At 34.8% G+C, this 22,856-nt stretch overlaps 1 protein-coding gene and 1 long non-coding RNA gene across 3 annotated transcripts in view; one reads left to right on the forward strand and one right to left on the reverse strand.

Annotated features, from left to right (window-relative positions):
• Positions 1–22,856, reverse strand: part of DCBLD2 (discoidin, CUB and LCCL domain containing 2) — a 97,379-nt gene that overhangs the window by 44,993 nt on the left and 29,530 nt on the right. For both annotated transcript variants that reach the window (XM_031959553.1, XM_031959552.1), the window contains exons 3-4: positions 11,695–11,832; positions 1,543–1,594 (exon numbers count right to left, since the gene is read on the reverse strand). In XM_031959553.1, the coding sequence (XP_031815413.1) occupies positions 1,543–1,594; positions 11,695–11,832 (190 nt within the window). The remainder of the gene's footprint in view (positions 1–1,542; positions 1,595–11,694; positions 11,833–22,856) is intronic.
• LOC116422362 overlaps positions 1–22,856 on the forward strand; it is a 52,051-nt gene that overhangs the window by 17,248 nt on the left and 11,947 nt on the right. The window contains exon 2 of the long non-coding RNA XR_004232969.1: positions 19,843–19,898. This is a non-coding gene — a long non-coding RNA (uncharacterized LOC116422362). The remainder of the gene's footprint in view (positions 1–19,842; positions 19,899–22,856) is intronic.

The raw sequence follows: 22,856 nt of genomic DNA on the forward strand, positions 1-22,856 counted from the left end.
AACATGAAAACAATTTCAAGAGTATATGCTGTTATGCATTTAGCCAATAACATTACTTTAAATCAATTAAGTGTTCAGCTTTTTATCAATAAGGGGGGAGATTTTATCTGACTTAAAAAGCAGAATAATCAGAATGATCTACCAAAAAAAAGTAAATAAAAACTATAGATAAGATCTTACTCATTGGTTCTTACTCATTCACTAGTGCTAATAATAGTTTACATTTATATAGCACTTACTATGTATGTGTCAGGTACTGTTAAATATTATACGATTATCTTATATGATGATCATAACATCCCTGGGAGGTGGTATTAATATCCCCATTTTACAGATGAGAAAACAGAAGTAAACAGGGATTAAATCATTTGTCTAATAATACAGCTAGTAAATATCTTGAGACTAGACCATGTGCTGTCTCTACTACCAATGAAGAACTTTAGAAAACTTAAAGTTAACTTGCTCAATCTGTAAAGTAAAAGGTATCAACGACACCTTAAAAGTCCTTTCAAACCTTAAAATGACACGATTTAACTTACTGGAAGAGCAGACTTAGCATTTACCCATTTAAAAACTATTATTATTATTATTATACTTTGGAAATCAAGTCACTGATGTTTGCATTTAAATGTCATGTTCTACATCATTAACCTCCAAAACCTCCAAAACCTGTAAGTATTTAAAGCTAACTGAAGTGTCAACAAACTTTGAAAGAGCAATCAGGAATGTAAGAAGGTCTCCTAAAAAAACCAAAAAACCAAAAAACCAAAAACAAAAACAAAAAACCCCAAAATATCTAATCTATTTAAAAGATGCTTTTATGAACTTCCAAAGTTAAAAAATAAAAAAAGCAGTAGAACCAATTCGCAATTAAGCAAAATTTTAAAATACCATTAATTGAAGTACAATTAAGTAAGACTAATAATTCATAATAACTCTACATATTACTTCTAATTTGGGTATAGATAGTTAAACCTTTTGTGGACTGGCTTACTTCCTAATTAAATATAACACACATATATGGGAATAATATATTTTTATAAAGGCAGAAAAAGAAAGCTAAATTGCATTGAAAAGGAGTTGAATAAAAGTTCAAAATACCATTTTTATATTTTTATAAAACATATGTAAATGTACTTTGTCCATTCTCTACCTGCCCTTTATCTTACATAATAAGTGTTTTTTTTTTAAAAGCTCTGAAGCAATAATTCTCCTAGTTTTAAATTCAAGTCACTATTCTTTTTCTCAGTTTCTTCACCTGTAAAATGGGGATAATAAAAAACCTGCACTGGCTACTTCAGATGATTATTATGAAAGAATGAGATTTAAGTTGAGATTAAGGTGTCAGTTTCAAATGGAAAAAGATTTTTAAAATTATAATGAAGATAAATTCTGGAACCTATATTTTTGAAATATGTTAAGAACACTGATTTTCACAATAAGTATATAAGGGTCTTGGAAGAATAATAATATCATGTACTGTCTCCATCAATTTAATAATATATCAATTGAAAAAAAATAAAGTATGAAATTCAGGCATACCTGAACTCAGGCTCCAAAAAATTAGCTGCAGTATCTAAACAAGTAATTAGATCTAGGAAAAAAATGAGAAAATATTATATTAATAAAGTAGAAAGCAGTACCAGAGAGAATTTGTAACTCTCAGGAACCCTCAAATACTAAGACTCAAAAATATGTAAACAGCATTTATATTTTAAGTTTCTTGATACTGGAGAAAATATTTTCCCTCATGTGCCTTATATATTTTATCTGATGATCACCATACTGCCTAGTACTATAAGGTATACATTGTTTATTGATATAGATGAGTATTTAGTAAAAGCTGAAGATATAATTTCTATTAAAAATTTCAAACTTAAGTAAGAAACATTTCTTAGCTAGCAATATCTTGCTATATATAACAAAGATATCCTTAGCTACTTGGTTATAAACAAAAGAGGAAAAGGATACAAAAAGGATAGTGGTAATAGTCTTGATATACTACAGAAGAGTCACTTTTTAAAAAGTAAGATGAACTGCCCATATCTAAACTCTTTGTTGATATAATAATGGATATCTCCAAAGAGTCACAAACCAGAACAAAAACCAATAAAAGCCTTTAATACAGAAAGCTATATGACTAAGAATGTCCAATGACTTTGGGCATTATTTTCAAGATAAGATTGGACTAGTAAATAACTAAGATTCCTTCCAATTTCTAAGTTCCATGATCCTTTAAGTCATTTGCTTTTAACTCTATAGTGTTATCAATGCAATCCTAGACACCTAGCAGTGACAATTGGCCAAGTAAAAAGAGAAACAACCATTAAGTTTTAGAATAAGTGAGAGAGACAATCTTGAGTCTGTCAAGTTTTAATCTTTAAGCAGAAAGTTTACAATTATGAAACAAGAAAAAAAACTATAAATATAAATGCTTAACTAAATGAGATTGGTAATCTAGGTGTCCAAATAGGGTCACCAGCAAACATTACAGTGAAATGCATCCAAAACATATCCCCCAAAGTAGATTGACATCTGAATCTACTAGGCTAATTCTAGTTAGACATAAGCAATGTTTTCCACAGCATACCCATAGTATCTAACACGGCATCTTACTACAAAAGCTCCAAAGGTGATCTGTACTACCCATTTCTATCAGAAGAGAATTTTTAGGGAGTATCCAGCATTTTGCTGAGTTTTAAAGACAAGAATGTACATAGCCTAAGATAGGAAGCTATTCTTGACATAAGAAAAGACTTATCACAGTGTCACCAATTCACCTCTATGCCATTTTTCTCTCTTGAATTCCCAGCCCCCCTTTATTTATTTATGCCTATAATGCCCTGTTTCAGCTTTGGATCACTCCCTTCTTTGCTAAATTCTAAACATATCCTGCTAAAAGACGGTGGGGGGAAAATCATACAACCATTTTGATTAAGTCCTCTCAAATTCATGTTGTACAACCTCAACTGCTGCAAGGCAATCTTCCTCTAGCTACCTTCTCAGCTACTCTCCACAAGGCCTCTTCCAGACCTTCTTACTCTCTTCAAACCTCCCATGTTTCCCAAATCCCCAGCTCTTTTAGTCAAGAGTCCTGTCTCATACTGGCAGGAACATTTGAAGCTACTGGCTATATTAATTCCCTCTTTGTCTCTCTTCCTTATTTCCTCTCAACTCAGCTATCTCTGCCTCCTCCATCTCGGTCTCACAGGATGAAGAAACCTCCCTCCTTACCTAACCTTATACCTGCTAAAATAGTCTCATTCCATGCTGTCTCTTCCAAGAGACTGCTTCCCAACACTCCTCTTCCATTACTCATTTTTAATCTCTCCTTATCTACTGGTCATCCCCTACTGCCCACAGATATACCTGTAGCTCCCACATACACATTCATTCGACTCTGTCCCATTTTCATCCTCTGTCCTGCTATCCTTGATAGTTAAACTGCTCAAAAAGGCCATCTATAAACAAGTACTTCCATTTTCTTTCTTCACTCCTTACAATTTTATCATTCCACCAAAAATTCTATCTCCAAAGTTACTCTTATTTGCCTAATCTCATGCCCTTTTCCCAATCCTCTTTCCCTTGACCTCTATAGCTCCTGACACCGACATCACTCTCATCAATAGTCTCTGTGTGCCTCTTTCCTGGTTCTCCTCCAAATCCTCTGACCACATCTTCCATATCACCTTCCTGGACTGGGACCTCTCATTGGCCGTTTTCTCTTTTCCCTCTCTATTTCTCCCCTTGGTGATCACACCTGTTCCCATGATGACGATTCCCACATCTATCCCCCCCCCCCCAGTCTCCAAGCTCACATCTTTTGAGATGCTTTCATGCATCTCAAATTGAAGATCCAACAGACTTAACAATGTATCCAGGAGAACTTCACCCTAAACCTTCCCTATTGCCTTCCTGCCCTACTACTAAAGAGCAACACCATCCCCCAGCCCCTCAGGCTTCTAATCTAGATGTCATCTTGTATTCTTCACTATTTCTCAATCTCCAGATCCAAGCTGTTGCCAAAAACTATGGATTTCACCTTTTTCACATCTCTTGAACATATCTTCTTCTCCCCGCCGACACTTCTACCACTCTAGGACAGGTCTTCATCACCTCAAGTCTGGATTACTGAAACTGCCAGTTAGTGGGTCAACCTGCTCCAAGACTCTCCCCACTCCAATCCATCCCCAGTTTTACCACTAATGTGATTTGCAGGTCTGTCTAGGTCACTTCCCTATTCAATAAAATCCTGTGGCTCCTCAATCTCCAAAATCAAATACAAAATCTTCCATTTGTATTAAAAGTCTTTTGTAATCTAGACCTCTCCTACCTTTCTAGTTTCCTTATACCTACTCCTCATCATATACTTTTTTTTTTTTTTAATATAACTTTTTATTGACAGAACCCATGCCTGGGTAATTTTTTACAACATTATCCCTTGGACTCACTTCTGTTCCAACTTTTCCCCTACCTCCCTTCACCCCCTCCCCCAGATGGCAAGCAGTCCTATACATGTTGAATATGTCACTGTATATCCTAGATACAATATATGTGTGCAGAACCGAACAGTTCTTTTGTTGCACAGGAAGAATTGGATTCAGAAGGTAAAAAATAACCTGGGAAGAAAAACAAAGATGCAAGCAGTTTACATTCATTTCCCAGTGTTCTTTCTTTGGGTGTAGCTGCTTCTGTCCATCCTTGATCAATTGAAACTGAGTTAGATCTCTTTGTTGAAGAAATCCACTTCCATCAGAATACATCCTCATATACAGTATCGTTGTTGAGGTATCATCATATACTTTTATATCCTATTACCCTGGCCTTCTGGCTGAAGATACTCCATCCCTTGGCTCTGGGCATTTTCTCTGGCTGCTTTCCACATGCCTGGAACAATGAGCCTTCTCATCTCTGTCTACTGACTTTCCTGGCTTCCTGCAAGTCCCAACTAAAATCTATAGTAAGTAATTCTGTAGTAAACCTTTCCCAACTCCTCTTAATTCTAGATCTTCCCTGTTAATTATTTTCTATTTAATCTGTATATGGCTTGTTTGTATATATGTGTTAAGGGTTGTCTCTACCATTATTTTGTAATTCTTGAAGGCAGGGGCTATTTTTTGTCTCCCTAATGCTTAGCAAAGGACCTGACACATAGTTTGTGATTTTTTTTTTTGTTTGTTTACTGATTGATTGAGATAATAAATCAACACTACTTAATAACTACAATTTTAATTTAAAGCAAAGGTTAAAATAAGTTTGGATATAAATATTCATGTTGATATATAACCATGATACTGAAATTTTGATTTTTCACAATCAATTCTACTAATTTTTTTATTCACAATTAAATAATTCTAATATTAAGTCAATAAATTTCAGATTTTTCTGAAAAGGCTCTATACCTGGAAAGCAATATTCTCAACAATGCTGATAAATATCCTTTCAATAAGATTGTAAGTAAAACTGCAAAGTCTTAAATAGAAGAAAAACCAAAAAGACTAGAAGTTTTATAGCTTCTTTCATGAAACTAAGCTATTTAAAAGCTTAGTTTTACTTAAATTTATAAGTATCATAAGATCAAAACAAACCAATCTGAAACTTACATTACTGCATAGAAGAGTGTCATAAAACTGCTTCTTTAAAATAGCCAAATAATAGCATGCTAGCTACTTGAAGTGATTATATAATCAAAATATATTTAATGTTTTTGTAACCAACTCTCCTGATTTTAAATGTGCAATTTAGCTATTTAAAAGCTGACAAACTACATACTTTGTATGCTTTGGACACTGATCTATATGATTCCAAAAGGTGAAAAGCCCACGTCTGTATGTCCCTCACACTTTTACTTAATAAATAATAAAAGACAGAATAGGATGATAATTTCTTCATACAAAATATAATTTGTTCCTTTATTCAGTTCAGTAATTAATGGGATTTCCAGTCTTTTAGAAGATGTTTCCCTAGCTCTTAACCTTCTCAGTTCTCATGACTTCTATCTACAGAATATTTAGACTCAGGGGTCCTCAAACTATGGCCCACGGGCCAGATGCAGCAACTTTTTTTTTCTCCTTTTATACTTGTCTTTATTCTCATTTTACCCTGATTCCTCGATCCCTCTTCTCTTTTCTCCTGGTTCATTACACACTCTTGTTTTATATTCTTTCTGTTACAATATTAAACCCATGTATTCTGCTTTCATCACACCCAGACTATCGCTTTGAGGTCTGGGAACCATATTTAAGAAAGGATAATCTTAAGCGTATTCAGAGAAAGCAATCTACATGGGGAAAGGCTTCAAATTTATACCACATGTGAATTGATTGAAAGAAATGACACTATTTAACCTGGAGAGCAGAAGATGTGGTGGAGGCTGGGATAAGGATCATGATAACAGTCTTCCAACCTGAAAGAGCTGTCACATGGAAGTCTGAAAAATTTTGTTCTTGGCCCAGAGGACAGAGCCAGGAGCAGTGAGTAAGTTACAAAAGCAAAACAATTAGGTTTGAAAAATTTCTTAACAATTAAAGCTGAGCAAACATGGAATAAAATCTATCAGGAGGTCTTCAAGTAAAGGTCTGATAATCATTTGTGGGAAAAGTATGTGTCAGACTAGAGGTTTCTGTCAACTCTAAGATTCTGGGACTCTGGGAATGCTTCAATTCCTTGTTAAGTAAGGTTGGTAATTAATGGCATAATCACTTTCTAATTTGTATTAAAGCTATTTGTGTATATATCTTACTATAAACTAGATTATAATAATCAGGTTGTATCCTATTAAATTGTAAACTTCTAGATGCCAAGAACTATTTGTTGTTATTTTTTCAAATCTTCCTTTTGAGCTTCAGGGCTCCATTTAGTGAATACCTGTTGGATTGAATGAATAACTTTTCCTCCCATAATTCATTCCTAAATTCTAAATTTAGGAATTCTATTCTATTATTATAGGCTTTTATTAGTAGCATCAGACTAGTTCTTTGAAGACATTTATTTTGGTTATCTGTGGGAAGGAGGGAGTAAAAGGAAAAATGAGAAGCAGGAAAATAAGATCAGAGATAATTATAATCATAGGATAATAAATAATAAAGGTAATTTATTAGTGGAGGGAAAGGGACATTTGTAGGAGATTATTCAAGTAAAATTGACAAGATTTAACAAATGAATGAATGTGGGGAATAAGGAAAGAAGTATGTAAAATGACTAAATTATAAATCTGGGTCACTGGAAAAGTAATGGGGTCTTCAAAATAAGAGAATGGATGAGTTCAGGAAAATGGAGAAAACTGCTGAACTCAGGGTGGTGAAGAAGTGATTTGAGATTTCAATGGGACATATAAGTTGGTATTTCCAGAAATTAAAGATGCAGGACTAAAATTCCTAAGGAAAAAACTGGGAGTAGATACATAGATTTTACAGTCATTTGCAGAAATGAAAATTGAAAACAGATGAAATCACCAAGAGGGAAAGTATAAAGAGAACAGAGTCCAGAAAAGAGCCTCTGGGTATACCTATAGTTCAAGGGTATGGGATGAAAGATGAACAGTGGAGAAGAAAAAGGAACATTCAGACAAAAAAGAGTAGTACTAAGAGAAAAAAAATGTCTAAAGCCAGGGAAAAGAATATTCTGGAGGTATCATCAACAAACAGTATTAGAATTGAAGAAGGGACAAGGATGAAGACTGAGAAGAATAAGGATTAGGAGAAGACTATCAGATTTAGAAGTTAATTAATTAATCATATTACACAGATTTGTTTTGTGACTATATTCATCTATTTCAAGAGAAGTTTTGTTTTTTTTTTTCAAGAAGAAATGATGAGAATGCAAAGAAAAAGAGAGAAAGGAGCAAAAATGAAACATTGTGAAAATTCACAGAAATCAGAAATAGTTCAGGAGATACAAACAGGAAAACTTGAACTATCATACCATGTTCATATATTCATATGCATATATACACATATACACATATATATTTATAAAATCCAAAGCATCTGAAATTAAGACATAGTTTCATACACAATACTTTTTACCTATTATTTTTTGAATATGGGATATGATTGATGTTTGCTGATATTTATTGAGTTCATAACAATTTTTTTTAAAGAGCTCATGAATAATTTCAGAAAAGAGTTTCAATCTAATATTAAGATTGGAAGCTCAAGTATAAGTAGTTGAGAATTGAATAGAGATTGAGGAAGTGAAGACACAAGAATGGACAATGCTTTCTAATAATTTGAGAATCAAATTTGGGAAGAAAAAGTACTACATATAATATGGGATGGCAGGATTAAGTGAAGGTTTTTAAACATGGGAAAATATATGACCATGTCTGGAGCCTGTAGACAGGGAAAGTTTGAATATAAAGAAAAAGAGGAAGAGGGAAAAGGGACAGACAAATAGAGGGAGTGGTTACCAGGCAATAAGGGAAATGAAATAGATTAATTTTAGAAAGGGGAAAAGCCATTTTAAGAAGCTGAAGTTTAACCTAGGAAATAACTTACGGTATATACTAGATAGTAAACAACTTTTACTTTTCAGTAAAGTAAAAGTCAAGGTTATTTCCTGAAAGACAAGTTTTGTAGCATTAGAAATTTGGAAAGAAAGTCTGAGAAAGCTACTATGGAAGTCATACTAGAGAATCATTAAGGGATACTGACATACAGTAACTATGGCTTCCTTCATAACAGATAATAAGAATGTGTAATGGACACAGATGGCAAGGTTGTAAGACTTGCTCCAGTACTAGAGTTAGGTAGGGTATGGAGAAGGCAGAAAATGAGTGTAACCCAATACTGAAGACTGAGAGGGTATGAATGGCAAGGCAAAAGATTTAGAAATGGAAAACAATGCAAAACCAAACGGGCTGCCTTGGGGGTCAAAGTTGTGATAGGAAAAATGAGAGGTAAGAGGAGAAGAGATAGATGGCAAGAACAGGAAGAGACAAAGAAAAGATGTGGGAGGGAATCAGAGGGAAAGACAGAAGATAAGGAAATTATGACCATAAACAAGAATTTCTGAGTTAAAAATAATGGAGACACAATATTATCTCAGATGATACTAAAAGTCTCTTGAATGAAGTGGGGAAAAGATTCTGGGAATTGACTTTGTGTACATCAGGATGTTTGAGGAACAAAGGAAAAAGTTTCCTGACTGCAATGTAATGAAATAACGAAGAAGCCTACAAAAAAAGGTTGCAAAAGTAGTACCTCGCTAGATTTCTTTAGAAATAAAGTTTGAATATGATTTGGCCCAATCATTCTGGAAAGCAATTTAAAATTCTTAAGAAAGAGAATAAAATGTCGACACCCTTTGATGCAAGATTCTTCTGGGAGATGCAAGCATACACCCTAAAGAGGTCAATGACAAAAAGGCCCAATATACACCAAAACATTCAAAGCAGCCTAGCAGCCTAGCTTGCTTGCTTGGTTCCTTCCTTCCGTCCTTTCCTGAGGCACTTGGGGTTAAGTGACTTGCCCAGGGTCACACAGCTAGGAAGTGTTAAGTGTCTGAGGCTGGATTTGGACTCGGGTCCTCCTGACTTCAGGGCTGGTGCTCAAACCACTGCACCACATAGCAGCACTTTTTATATTATGAAAGAACAGTGGAGAATAGCTAAAAAAGCTGGGTATATAAATGCAATGGAATAGTAGTACACTGTAAGAAACAAATATGAAGAGTACAAAGAAGAAGAAGATTTATATAAACTGATAAAGGTTAAAAAAACAAAAAAACAAAAACAAAACAAAACAAAAAAAAAAAAAACAGAGCCAGGAAAACAAGACATGGCTACAACAACATAAAAGGAAAAGCCAGCAACAGAGAAATTCAAACTGAATGCCACGAAATTATAATGACCAAGGGTGTGACCCAAAAAAGAGATAATTGCAGAAATCAGGCCCTATGTATAATGGAATACTGCATATAATGTAGTACTTAGTTGATGTGCTATTTCATTTTATGAAACATTTTTCCCATTTTGTTTTTTGTTAAAGGGATAGATTTCTGATGGGAAGGGAGAAAAGGAAAAGACTGCAATATGTAATATTAAAAAAGATAACTTTAAAAAATTTGAATTTAATCTAGTGAGTACAGGAAAGGTATGGGGAGAATTAGGGAAGGCTTTATGGAACAGGTGTAAATCTAAAAACTTTGTCTCAAAGAAGCAATCAAGGAGCAATGGGAACTTCTTGATGAAGGGGGTATAAACAAGGCCTGTGCTTTGGGAATAGCAATTTAGCAACTGTGTGATGGACAGATTGAAAGTTAGAAAGTTAGCAACAGGTAAGCTATTGTAATGATTCTTCTGAAAGGTATTAAGAGCCCAAACTATAAGGGCACAAATAAAAGATATCTGCAATGAAAAAATGTTGAAGACTTGGCAAATGTTCAAATATCTCCTCCGCTAGCACCTATGGCTCCTATTCTTCCCTTCTCACATTCCACTCCAGTCCTGCCCACCACATTCCTATCCCCTTGCTCTGTACCCCTAGAAGCTCAAGCTATATTCTAAACAAATCTCCCTCATTCTCAAAGGCTTCTTAAGTCCTTGGAATGCTTTTGCTATATTATAAGCAAACTATTCTTCATCTTAAATCTTTTGTCAAGCAGATCCTCTGTCTTTTTGCACAACAGAATCCTGGGACAACAGATCCATTTTATCTTCCTCTAAAGGAAAGTTGTTCTTGACTCCCTTGGAGAGGATCTGAGGAGGGATCTATATATTCCTTATGTCCTACTAGCACTTCTAAATAATTACTTTGCCACTATTGCTCAATAAAATTTCTTCCTTCAAAGTTCATATAATCTAAAAATGTCCCTGTCTCCCCATCTCTAGGGTTACAAATATGCCAATTTCAAGGTGCTCTGTCTCTTTGCTGTCTGTACTCCCATTTATCATCCTCCCTCCAACCCAGAATCTGCCGTTATCCTCCCTGACCTGACCTCAATATTCATGATAATCTTTCTAATAAGTACATCTCAACTGTTCCCCCAGACCCTTACAAATTGTCTTCTGTTCATAAAAGGCCATATCTTACTAACTAAAGTCAATAGCCTTTTATCAGTATCCTTAATTTCTCTGCAGCAAGTGACAGTTTTAACACCCTATATTTTTATCCTCTTCCTATGACTTTCAAGATACATTTCTTGGTTCCACTGGTATCTTTATTTCTTCCTATGTGTTGATCCATGAAGATGGTTAGCTGTCCCCAGTATTCCTAATGTTCAACTAATGATGAGATTAATAAACATTACATATATTGGTTGTTCAAAATAAATTAACAACTATTTCAAAATAAATATAAATGTAGTTCTATTTTTATTAAAATACAATTACACATTTCATGATAAAAAAAATTTTCATTCTATCCTATCGCTGTCAAACACAGATATGAAGTGGTATGTTTACATATAAATGATAAAGTTTTACATTTACATTGTTAAAATTCTTTTCTAAATATTTTTATTTTTCATGAAATTGAAGTTAAAAGGCTAGTATTACTCTGATGATGAAAGGATTTGGGGATAGCATGCAATATTTCAAATCATTTTCATCAATTCTGGATGGATACTTAATTGTTTTCAAAAAGAACAAATTATAAAGTTTTAGTAGAATCTATCTTCCATCTTGAACTTATGAACTATTTAGATAATATTTTAATTAGCAATGTATGGGAAACTATGAAAAGTAAAAATTACCTGGTTTATCTATAATTGAATAGGAAGCCAAAAATCCACGCCCAGAAACATGGGTTCCACTCATGAATAGCACTGTCATTTCATTGCTTTTTGATTCAATCGAATGGTTCAGTTGTAATCCCAGACCACAGTATTTGCCTAAGGAATTTTAAAAAGAATATTAGCTTTATATATCTATCATATATAACACAAGAAAATGTAGATATCGGCAATGTATTTATAATTAATATTCAGCAGCCATTCAATTAAATTAATTGATAATATTGAAAAGTTTTGATATGATAATTAAACTATCCCTTTATTGAAGAAAAATAAAAAGTAACTCATTCAAAGAAGATAAAGTGAAGACAATAAATTTCAAATTCTCTACTCAGTGCTCCATTTTATTAATTTGTAACAGATATCACACAGATGAACTTTTAGTAAGTTTGCTTTTTGATATGCTCAGTGCCTTTCTTCCAGGCTTTTGTTTAGAGACAGTCCCAGAACTCCTCCCCTCAGAGTGTTTCAGTTCACAAAGAAGACTTCTCAATGGGGGTGCTTAGACTGCAGGATCAAAGGAGGGGGTGTGTATTTAGAGTGAGAACTTAACAGTAAAGAAGAAAGAATGAGAAAAGACAAAGGTCAGGGATCTAAATAGTGTCAGATGCATGGTGCCTGTCACTTAGCAAATACTAAATAGATGTTTATGGTTGACTATGTGACACATAAACTGGTTCCAGGGGCAATTCCAACAAAAGAGTTCCCAAATATTTAAAACAACATAAATATCATCTGTATTGAGTGCAAGGATTACTAAGGAAAGCATTTTAACAGGCATACTTCTGGTATGTCTTTTAAAAAGTTCTATAATTCAATTCATCAAATACCTAATATGCTAGGTACTACACTAGACATCAAAAACAAAGACAAAAATGAAAAAATGCTCAAAAATCAGCAAACATAGATATAGAAAAGCAAATATATGCAAAGTAATGGGTTTGAAGTCAGAAACACCTGAATCCAAATCCTGTCCCTCATATCCCAGGCCCCCTCAGTGTCCCATGCTTCCAACAACAATCACCCAATTATAAAAGTTGACCAAGGCCCTAACCAATTCATTTTAACTTTCCCATTCTCCACTTGACCATATCTACTTATCAATCTCTTTCTACTTCACTTCCACCTAAATCTGTTCCAAATGATTATCTTCTCCAATTCTTTTACCTCTCAATACCTTCTGAGTTCATTACCCTTGGCTCTGACTTTATTTCCTCAACTCAATAGTCATTTAAACGCTATAATTCTCTCCTCAAGATTCTTGCTCCCTTATCGCAGCATTGTTCTTTTCATGTCAAACCTGTCTTGGATTGTCATCCTTTGCCTCTTTTACTACTACTCATTAGCTACTGAAAAGTTAGAGGAAAGGTCTTGGGCACTTGACAAATTTGTGTCACCTGACCTCAACTGGACAATTATCATAGGAAAGAATTTCTTTTATTTATTCTCTAATTAATTCTCTATTTCCCTTCCCTAAAATACTATCATAAAACTTTACTTTTCCTACTCAAGTCCCATCTCTTCCCCCACAACTAAGGAGCTTGCTTCTTTACTGAGAATAACTGAGGTCATTTTATGAGAGCTCCTTCTTAATTTGCCAAATGCTTGATATCATCTCCCATTATTACCTATTTTCCTCCAATCTATCACAAAAGGCATAGCCCCTCTCCTGTGTATATATGATCCCAATTCTCCAATAGATTCCATAGTCAATCATCAATCCCACCCCCAAATTCTGTGAAATTTTCAATCCTTCTTATCAACCAGTTCCTTCCCTTACTCCTTTCAAAGATGGCCATACTTCCCCATACTTAAAAAAAATCATCACATTGCTCTTCCCCTTCTCCCAAAATCAATTCCTTCCCTTCCTCTTCCCTCAAACTTTGCAAACTGGCTTCAAACTTTATTCAACTGAAATTATCTTCTCCAAAGATACTAATGATCTTTTAATCACTAAATCTGATGGTATTTTCTCAGTTTTAATCATTCTCCATATATTTGCTGCATTTGACATTACTAAACACAGTGGCTTAAAAACAGTAGGTGCTTAATAAAGCTAAACACTGACTTTGACACTGTTAACCACCCTCACCCAGAGCTTGCTTCTACCTGGCTTTCCTTCTATCTTTCTGCTAGTTCTTCTCAATCAGTCTCCTTTATCATCCATTTCATTCATGCCTCCTACCTGTCATGGGCTCTCTTCTCTTCTCCCTTAATACTCCAGTTACTTTTATCTGCTCTTATAGTTTTTAACTATCATCTCTATACAGATCGTTTCTAGAATTATTTATCCAGTCCCAGACTTTCTCCAGAATTTCACTTCTGCATCACCAACTGCCAAATTGATAATTCAAGTTAGATGTCTTGGAGCTACTTTAAACTCAGGGTGTCAAAACAAACTCCTTATCTTTTCCTCTTTGTAATGTTCTGGTTGGTTTTCTTGAGGTTTTGGAGCAGCCTTCGTTTTAGTAGATTGATCACCACAAGAATAAGCAGGTGTTAAAGTCCAAATTCTTTATTGCCTCCTTGTCTGGGGCCTGGCTAGCTTTCTTGAGGCCCTTCAGATGAGCCTTGGTCTCAATGGGGGGAGCAGGAGGACAGGCCAGCCACCACAAGGCTGATGAAGATGGAATGAATTTCTGAGTCCAAGGGCTTGTGCTCCAGCCTCCAGCCATTACAAAGGTAGGAAATGAATCTGTCTCTCAGTCCTACCCTGGCTGTTATATATTCTATTATAATTACATCATTGTAGGTGTGAATTTTGTAGAATAGATGTCAATCTTGTAGAACTATATTAAGTACTAAGTACATGTACTAAACTAGAGAACTATTAAGCACCATGCTAAACTAGATAACCATTGTCATCAATTCCACTGAATTAGCACTTTGTAAGAATCTTTGTTTTAAGTAGAGTTCTGGTCCATAACAACTATTAGTTCAAGCTCTTACCTCCTATTTGTGCTCCCTGCAATTGGACTTTCTGCCTCATCTACTCTATTCCAATCCATCCTCCATATGAGATGCCACAGGGGTTTTCCCTTAAAGGCATAATGAATTTTTTCCTCAGTCCACCCCAGTGGCTTTCTCTTCCACTCTGCTTTTAAATCTCTCCATGATCTGGACCCAAACTGATTTGCCAAACTGGCATTCTGTCTAGATGATGAAATAATGCTTGTAACGCAATTAGCACAATCTGGTTCATGCCAGAGAGTAATTAAATGCTTGACACCCTCCTTACCACCCCATGAGTCTCTTTCATACACAACATTTGATCTCTTGTCTCTGTGCTTCCTGACCTCCACCTCGAATAATGTCTCTTTTCCTTTACGATGAAACTGAAGATCCATCTTCTGCATGAAATTTTCATTTCCCCCCATCTGCTCATGTCTTTCCTCCCAAATGATCTTAAACTTAACTATTTTAAATGTATATATCCTAATTAACTTTATACTTATGCAGCAGCATAAATTTTTCTATATACGTGCCATTTCTCTCATTAGAATGTCAAATTCCAGGGAGAGAAAAGGGATTGCCTCATTTGTTGGATCTGCACCCCTAGATTGGCACAAAGCAGGCACTTAAAGATTTGCTGACTGAATGACCCTCTGCAAATTACCTCACCTCACTCAGCCTTAGTTTCCTTAAGTTTGCAAAGAAGAAGACTGAACTCTAAAGTCCTGTCTAGGTCTAAACTGAAGGGTGGTCACAGAGAGGGAGAACAAATACTAACATCTGAGAGGATCAGAAAGGCTTCCTATAGAAGGTGGCACTTGAGTTGAGTCTAGAACAGAACCAAAGATTTTGAAAGAGAGAGACATGGGAATATCCCAGGATCAGCAAGGGTGAAAGGTGGGTAGGACAGGAATGAGAGGAAGATAAGGACAGCTTGAATAAAGGGATTAAAGTAGAATAGGGAAAAGCAAGTAACATGGTATGGAAATAATGATAGTTATTACTATTAATAATAATAATGATAATGTTAAACAAGTCAGGAAAAATATACTGGAACCAGATTGTAACGGGGTTTCAAACACCAGAGGAATTTGTACTTTATCCTAGAGACAAGAGGAAGCTATTTTATTTTGTTGAACAGAGGAATGGTAGAGTCAGATCTGCATTTCAAGAATATCAATGTTGCAGCTGTCTGGGAAATGAACTGAAGAAAGTAAAGAAAAAGAATTAGAGAAAACAAATAAAGACTCTCAGGAGTCTACATTCACTCCCCCTCCCCAACTTCCCTACTTCTGTCAAAGGCAATCATCATCCTTGCAATCACATCCTTAGAATAACCATAAACTCCCATCTCATATTGAATAGTGACCGAATCTTGTCAGTTTGATTAACTACAAAGTATCTTATTATCTATCCCTGTCTCTTCTCACTTGGTTACCTCTCAGTACAGGTCATTACTTTTCATTTCTAAAATAGGACATTCTAAAATAGGACAAAGGTGTCAGAATGCCTGTATCCGTAGTATGGAATACTAGAAACATGCAAGCAAAATAAAAGGGCAATGTTGCATCAGCTTTTTGTGAGTTGCAAACAATTAGAATAGAAATGTTAATAAGAATAGAAATGGAAAGTTTTTAATCTGTAAAGGATTGAAGATCATAACAAAAACAAAAACAAAAAAAACTTGTTCTTAGCAGAGTAGTCATTTAGTCAAAAGATTCTACTTTCTTTAAGGAAGAAAAAGAAAATGAGAATAAAGTGGATAGTGAAGGAACTTTTACTGCTAGCTATGACTGATTCAGTTGTTTTCAAAATCAAATTCAAGTGTATAATATTAAAATGACTGGAGAGTCAGCCAGTACAGATGAAGACTTGGCATGGAAATATATCATCATATCTTGAAAAAGAAACCTAAGGAAGAGAATATACTTATAAACAAACTTTTAATATAGATAAAATAGATTTTTCTGGGAAAGGGTATCTTCTAGAACTTATATTTCTAAGAAAGAAAAAACTCAATTTTCTTTTAAATTGTCTAAGAATAACCTAACACTTTTACAGAGCTAGGGAGGCAATGTAGAAGATTTTAAATGAAAAGCAATGCTTCTCTATTAATCTTGAAATCTTCATGCTCCTAAAGTTTAAAACTATGGATTCCAGGGCTTATCAGTCAAACAAGAAAGCATAGAAGACTAAAAAGCTATTTTCAAAGAATAGCTTCAAGTTATTTTAGCCTAATAGAAAAATATTGCAAGGACAACAATACCGAGTTTAAAGCATTAGTGATTTTAGAAAATGCCCGTGTCATCCATCTATACTTGGTACATTGTATAAAGAAAGTTTAGGTATGCAAATTCTCTGAAATATGGGGATAGTACAAGAAGACAAAGAAAAGACAGATCAGTTTACACTACTAAAAATATTTTCAACATATTTTGTTATATTATACAGTTTATGATATTTGCTAATTTTTAAATTAAAAAAAAATTCCTTTACACCCTATTATTTTGTAATAAATTTGAGTCAGAAACTGTTTTCTTGCCCTTTGCTTTTATATTATTAACTAGATTAAAACTTATTTAACAATTTTTTCATTGGGCAGAAAAAAACAAATTTTACGTAAATTGATAAATTTCAAATAGTTCAAATTCAAATCATGACCACTTCTGCACAGCTCTTGAAAATTGATCTAGTAATATTTTCAATGTAAATCATCTTTCTGCACTACACTGTACTTTTTGTTTATTTTCATTTTGATCAGAACTTGTAACCTAAGTTTTTGTCATATAAATTCTTTGGTTATTTCTCATGCTAGGAGAATTCCTCTTTCATTATTTCAAAAGGAACATACTATTATGCCCTGAAAATTTCCAAAAAAGATTTCAGCTTAAATATCTAATTGTGGAAGGTTAAAAAGCAAAGAACAGACACCTCTCATCACTATGCCAGTACCTTTGACATTCTATAAGATACAAACAACCTTATCCTTGAGGAGAATTAACAAAAACACCATTCTACTAGGGAATCACCGAGTACAAACCTGAGTTATCTTTACATGGATTCCTTTTTACACTCAAGTTTTATGCCTCAGCACATACACAGCCAGCCCACATCTCCACCCACCAAAAAAGCAGCAGTTTAAAAAAAAAAAAAAACTTCTAGCAGTAATCGCATTCTTTACATTTTAATCCACAAGGGAAAAAAGATGACAAAAGTTTAAGGCTTAGAGTTCTTAAATTTTGTATTATTAATGAAAAATTCTAGGGAAGAAAGGATTTGGATACTAAAAATAAAAGCCTATTTTTTAAAATAGGAACACAAAAGTATTTCACACTCTTTCCAAACACCACCCAAACAAAGTATGACTTCAATTTCTGGCTTCATTAGCTGCTTTATAGTTTGTTAGTTGCAAAGCAAGCTGAACCCAAAGTTATTGCCTAGCACATTAACTTTTCAAACTAGTTGGAATAGCTAAAAAGTAAGATAAGTCATACCAAGCAAAAAATTTACATAAGCCAGTTGATTCTTATTAAAGAGTACAGCTTCAACCAGATTCATCAGCACTGGATGTTCTTTGCCATAAAAGGGTCTAAGAGAGATTTATTAAAAAGTAAGTACAAGAAGACACAACAAATAAAAAGCACTAACTAAAGATGTGAATACAAAGACAGACATCATCTCTACTGTCAAATTTATACTATTAGTAGCACAATAGAAATATTTAATCTTTCTCCCACTTCTAGGTAACAATTAAAAAATGAGAAAAAGAAAAAAATGCTTTTAAGTTACCAGGTCATACAAAGTAAATCTCAATGAACTGAAACTATAGAATGTATACCAATACTAAAAAAAAGTTATTTAAGAAAATTTAAAAGGGAAAAGTATAGTACACATAGTACTAGATTTGGGAGTCAGGAAGACAGGTAACAATTCTACCTCACATACACATTACCTTGTGAACTAGGACAAAGTCTACCATTGTTGTCACTGTCAACACCAACCAGTGACCAGCTGCCAAGAAAACCTGAGGACCCCATTAACAGCAGAAATACCCCAGCCCACAGGACCTGCTTCCATGTAGCCATCATTCAGGGTAGCAAACCTCACCAAGATGAAACCTAGCAAATTCTTCTGCAAGGGCTACAGTCCTTCCCTCCTCATCTGCCCCAGCTAATGGAGACTTGGAAAACCAAGTGTTCCCCAGGAAAGCGATTTGCACTATCAAACAGTTTGAAATAAGGAATGTGTATAGTTTTATCAAGGGGAATGATATTAAAGATGATGTATTACTATCTGCTCTGCCATTCTGTATTCTAAGGACCATAATCCTTTCCATCTGGCTTGTAGCTGTTAGCTACTAAAAATGTAAGCAAAAATGAAAGCAAAAATGATCTTGCCTTTCCATTTATATCTCTTACTTGTATGGAGCCTGGAATGAGAATTGAAAGTCACTGTTTTCTGAACTTATACATTCTGCACTGAAAATGTCAAAAGTTTGGAAGGAGAGAGTTTGGTACCTCAAATGGGGATCACATTGCTCAGAATTTTAGAAACCTAAAAGCTAAGGTACTAAGAAAGCTGAACTAGGAAGGCTTTCTGCCACTCCTAGAATAAAGATTCTGGTTCTTTCTAAAAAATCTTGGCAGTATCTTACAAAAGGATTTCAGCTTTGCCAAAAGCTTTGACACCACTGGTGTCAAAGTCAAATATAAATGGGGAAATAAGGCTCCTTTCTGGATACATACTGACAGTTTTCAGAAGTAAAATTGTCTGTACTGTATAGCATTTTTACCTATTTTGTTAAAAAAAAATTCCCAATTATATTTCAAGCTGGTCCAGGATACACTTTGGAGCTCTGTGGTTTGTCCATTTAACATCTCTGCTGTAGACTTCAGAAACTACAATTGTCCAACAAAGCTAAAGGCTCTGTAGAAAGGCAGCCACCAAAACTAATGGAGCAACATATCCTGCAAAGAATAGGTCCAGTGAATCCAGAAGGGCAACACGTTCAACCCAAATATCACACACAGCAAGGTATACTGTGGAGACAATATAAGAAAACACCAGTGGTACTGCTTCATTTTTATTTGTATTGTACTTATTTTTATGATTTATAGCAGTATTTCATATCTTTGTTAATATTTCAACTTTGGATAGAATCTCCCTTTTGATGTTGTGCATGCTGGTTGGAGTGCAAGCCCTAAATATAAGTAGTAAGTAGTTTTTGGTTATAAATCATTTTACTGTACTATACCAGGAAATGGTTTTTACTTTAAGCTGTGTCTTCTGGCCAGCTATTAAAAGGTAAACACATCAGTGAGGGATTGTGCACTACAGTTTTGGGAGTAAGCCCTACAGAGGACAGAAGAAAATCAGTTTCCCAGTGGTCAAAGGTCAAATAAATAATTATCCAAAGTTGAAATATTAACAAAGATATGAAATACTGCTATAAATCATAAAAATAAGTACAATACAAATAAAAATAAAGACAATAAAAATTGGAGGAGGAATAGGAAGACAAATACATTTCTTAAGGAAACTATGAGAATTTGTCAAAGCACTTGGAATTATGTTTTTAAAAGTGACAAAAATGCCCAAAGTTCTGTCTAAAGATGCCACAACTAAGAATATACCCCAAGGAGAACAAAATATCGATACATCAAAATGTCTATAACAGCACTTTTTGTAGTAGTAAAGACAGAAAGCAAAATAGTCTCATTCACTAGGGAATGTACACAGACGTACAAATATGAGGAATTACTTTTATGGAGGCCTAAACTAAGACTAGAGAAGTAATATAACTTAACCCAGGCAAGGTACACAGTTTAGAGATCTGATTCCTAACTCAGTGTTATTTCTACCAAATCAAATTGACTTCCTAAGAAATTGATATTGGATATAAAAGTGGTTCAATAAGTTATCAAATATAGTCAGCTGTCATTCTTGTATAGTGTTGATACAATTCTGGTATGTATCCCCAACTCTGATTTAATGAAAGTATCTTTGTGCTTTGACTCTCCTCCTGTCTACAAAATGGAATATAGCTTGATCCCTGACAATGAAGCAGAGAAAGTTTGAATAGCCCCTTGAATAAAAAGCATTGTCCAGTTCGGGAAATACTGAATTTAGGACTCCAGAAGTTCACATATAAGTCAGTGTAAGTTTTCCCATAGAAATTAGCTTCCTAAAATGCTCCATAAGTCTTACCCTAAGTGAACCTAACAATACCCTATAAAATAGTCTTTCTTTAGGAAATGCTTTCAAGAAACCCAATTATGATACCTAGAACTTACTTCTGAAAGAAATGGATGGATAACAAACTGAAGATAGGTTCTATATTGGACACAATAGTATCATAATGTTATGTATTTGGTCCTGTTCTGTTCAATATTTTTTATTTTGACTTGAAGGCACAGAAAACATGCTGCATCTGTGGATGTAGACAAACTAGGGGACAGAGCTCTGGATATCAAAATCAAGATTCACAATTGGAACACTGATGAAATGAAACTGAGTATGGAAAAATGCAAAGTTGTGGATCTTTAGGTCAGAGTTAGAAAGAATTTAAGAGATAATAAAATTTTTCAAATTTTTATGTACCAAAAATAGCCTGCACAAAAGCCATGGTAAACTGGCTTGGCTCAGGAAGATCTGAATTTAAGTTGTACTCGATTTCCTTGGTCAAGCTGCTGAGCCTCTGTGTCCCTAAATCACTCTCAAATAAACAAGTTGCAGAGAAGCCAATATGCACTGAGAGAAGTTTCCTTACCAAAAACGCTACACACTACCTGAATTAATAGACAGACTCAATTTATCAAACAGTATTAATAAGGCATGAGATTTTTATTAAAGGTAAGATAATGACATGATCACCACACTCCAAACAGTGACTCCTGAAGGCCTCAGGATCATCCCACATCCCATTTCTTATGGCATCTATCACTTACTTTACCAAGAAAACTAGATTAGTGTGTCTTTCCTAATGCTTTCTACTACGCCCCTCAAAACTCTTTGCCACCTTCAACCCTGCACTCCTCCTTTGCTCTAGCCTAGGAAACAGCCCACTCTCTTACACACTGTTTTCATGTCTCCTTCAGGGGTCTGGCCCAACATCACTCCTCTGCTCTCTCTTATCTGACATCTCTTTCTACTGAATCTCTCTCTCTCAGCAAACAAACAAGTTTTCTCTTATCCTTAACACAAACTTCACCAGATCTCACCATCATACAAACCTATATCTATCTCCATCTTTCACTGCTAAATTCCTAAAGAGCTTCCTGTGCTCAGTCTCCATTTCTTCACCACCTGCCCACTCATCTTCCCTTGCAAACTGCACTCCAAGCCAACCCCTGACAAAAGATCATCAAAATCTCTTAAATGGACATCTTTGTACATCTTCCCAATGTACTCTCCTCCTTTGGCTTTTTCTGACATTACTCTCCTTTCTTCCTACATCTCTAACTTTCATCTCAGCTTCTTTAGAAGGTTCACTATCAATCTCCTCAGATTTACCAAAGAACTGTGCTGGGACTTTACTATTTCTCTATTTTTCTCTTGCTGATCTTATCAGTTTCCACTGATTCAATGATCAACTCTATCCAGATGATTTACCAGTTCTATATTTATAGCTTTAATCTTTGTCCTTTATTAGAAGTCCAACTCCCCAAATATTCCTGCTATACTATCTCTAGGAAGGCGCCAGTAAATGAATCTCTGCCCCCTCCCAAAATTTCACAAATTTAATCTATATCATAACCTTTTCTCCATCACTTTATTGTGTAAACCAGGGGTCCTCAAACTACGGCCCACGGGCCAGATGCGGCAGTTGAGGACGTTTATCCCCTCACCCAAGGCTATAAAGTTTCTTTATTTAAAGGCCCACAAAGTTTTTGTTTTTACTATAGTCCGGCCCTCCAACAGTCTGAGGAACAGTGAACTGGCCCCCTATTTAAAAAGTTTGAGGACCCCTGGTCTAAACAATCAATAAAACAATTGAACCCTGACTTTTAGTATTTCTGAGGTATAAATGCTCACACTAAATACATGTCAGCTTTCTGAGCAATTACAAGCTGACTGGCACATTCCTTTATTTGCTTTTACTTAGAATCACTATTATTGGCACCCCAAACTCAACATTTTTACAAAACAACTCATTAAAACTTGCTCCCTAC

This window comes from Sarcophilus harrisii, chromosome 3 (genome assembly GCF_902635505.1).
Source record: "Sarcophilus harrisii chromosome 3, mSarHar1.11, whole genome shotgun sequence".
Classification (NCBI taxonomy): Eukaryota; Metazoa; Chordata; class Mammalia; order Dasyuromorphia; family Dasyuridae; genus Sarcophilus; species Sarcophilus harrisii.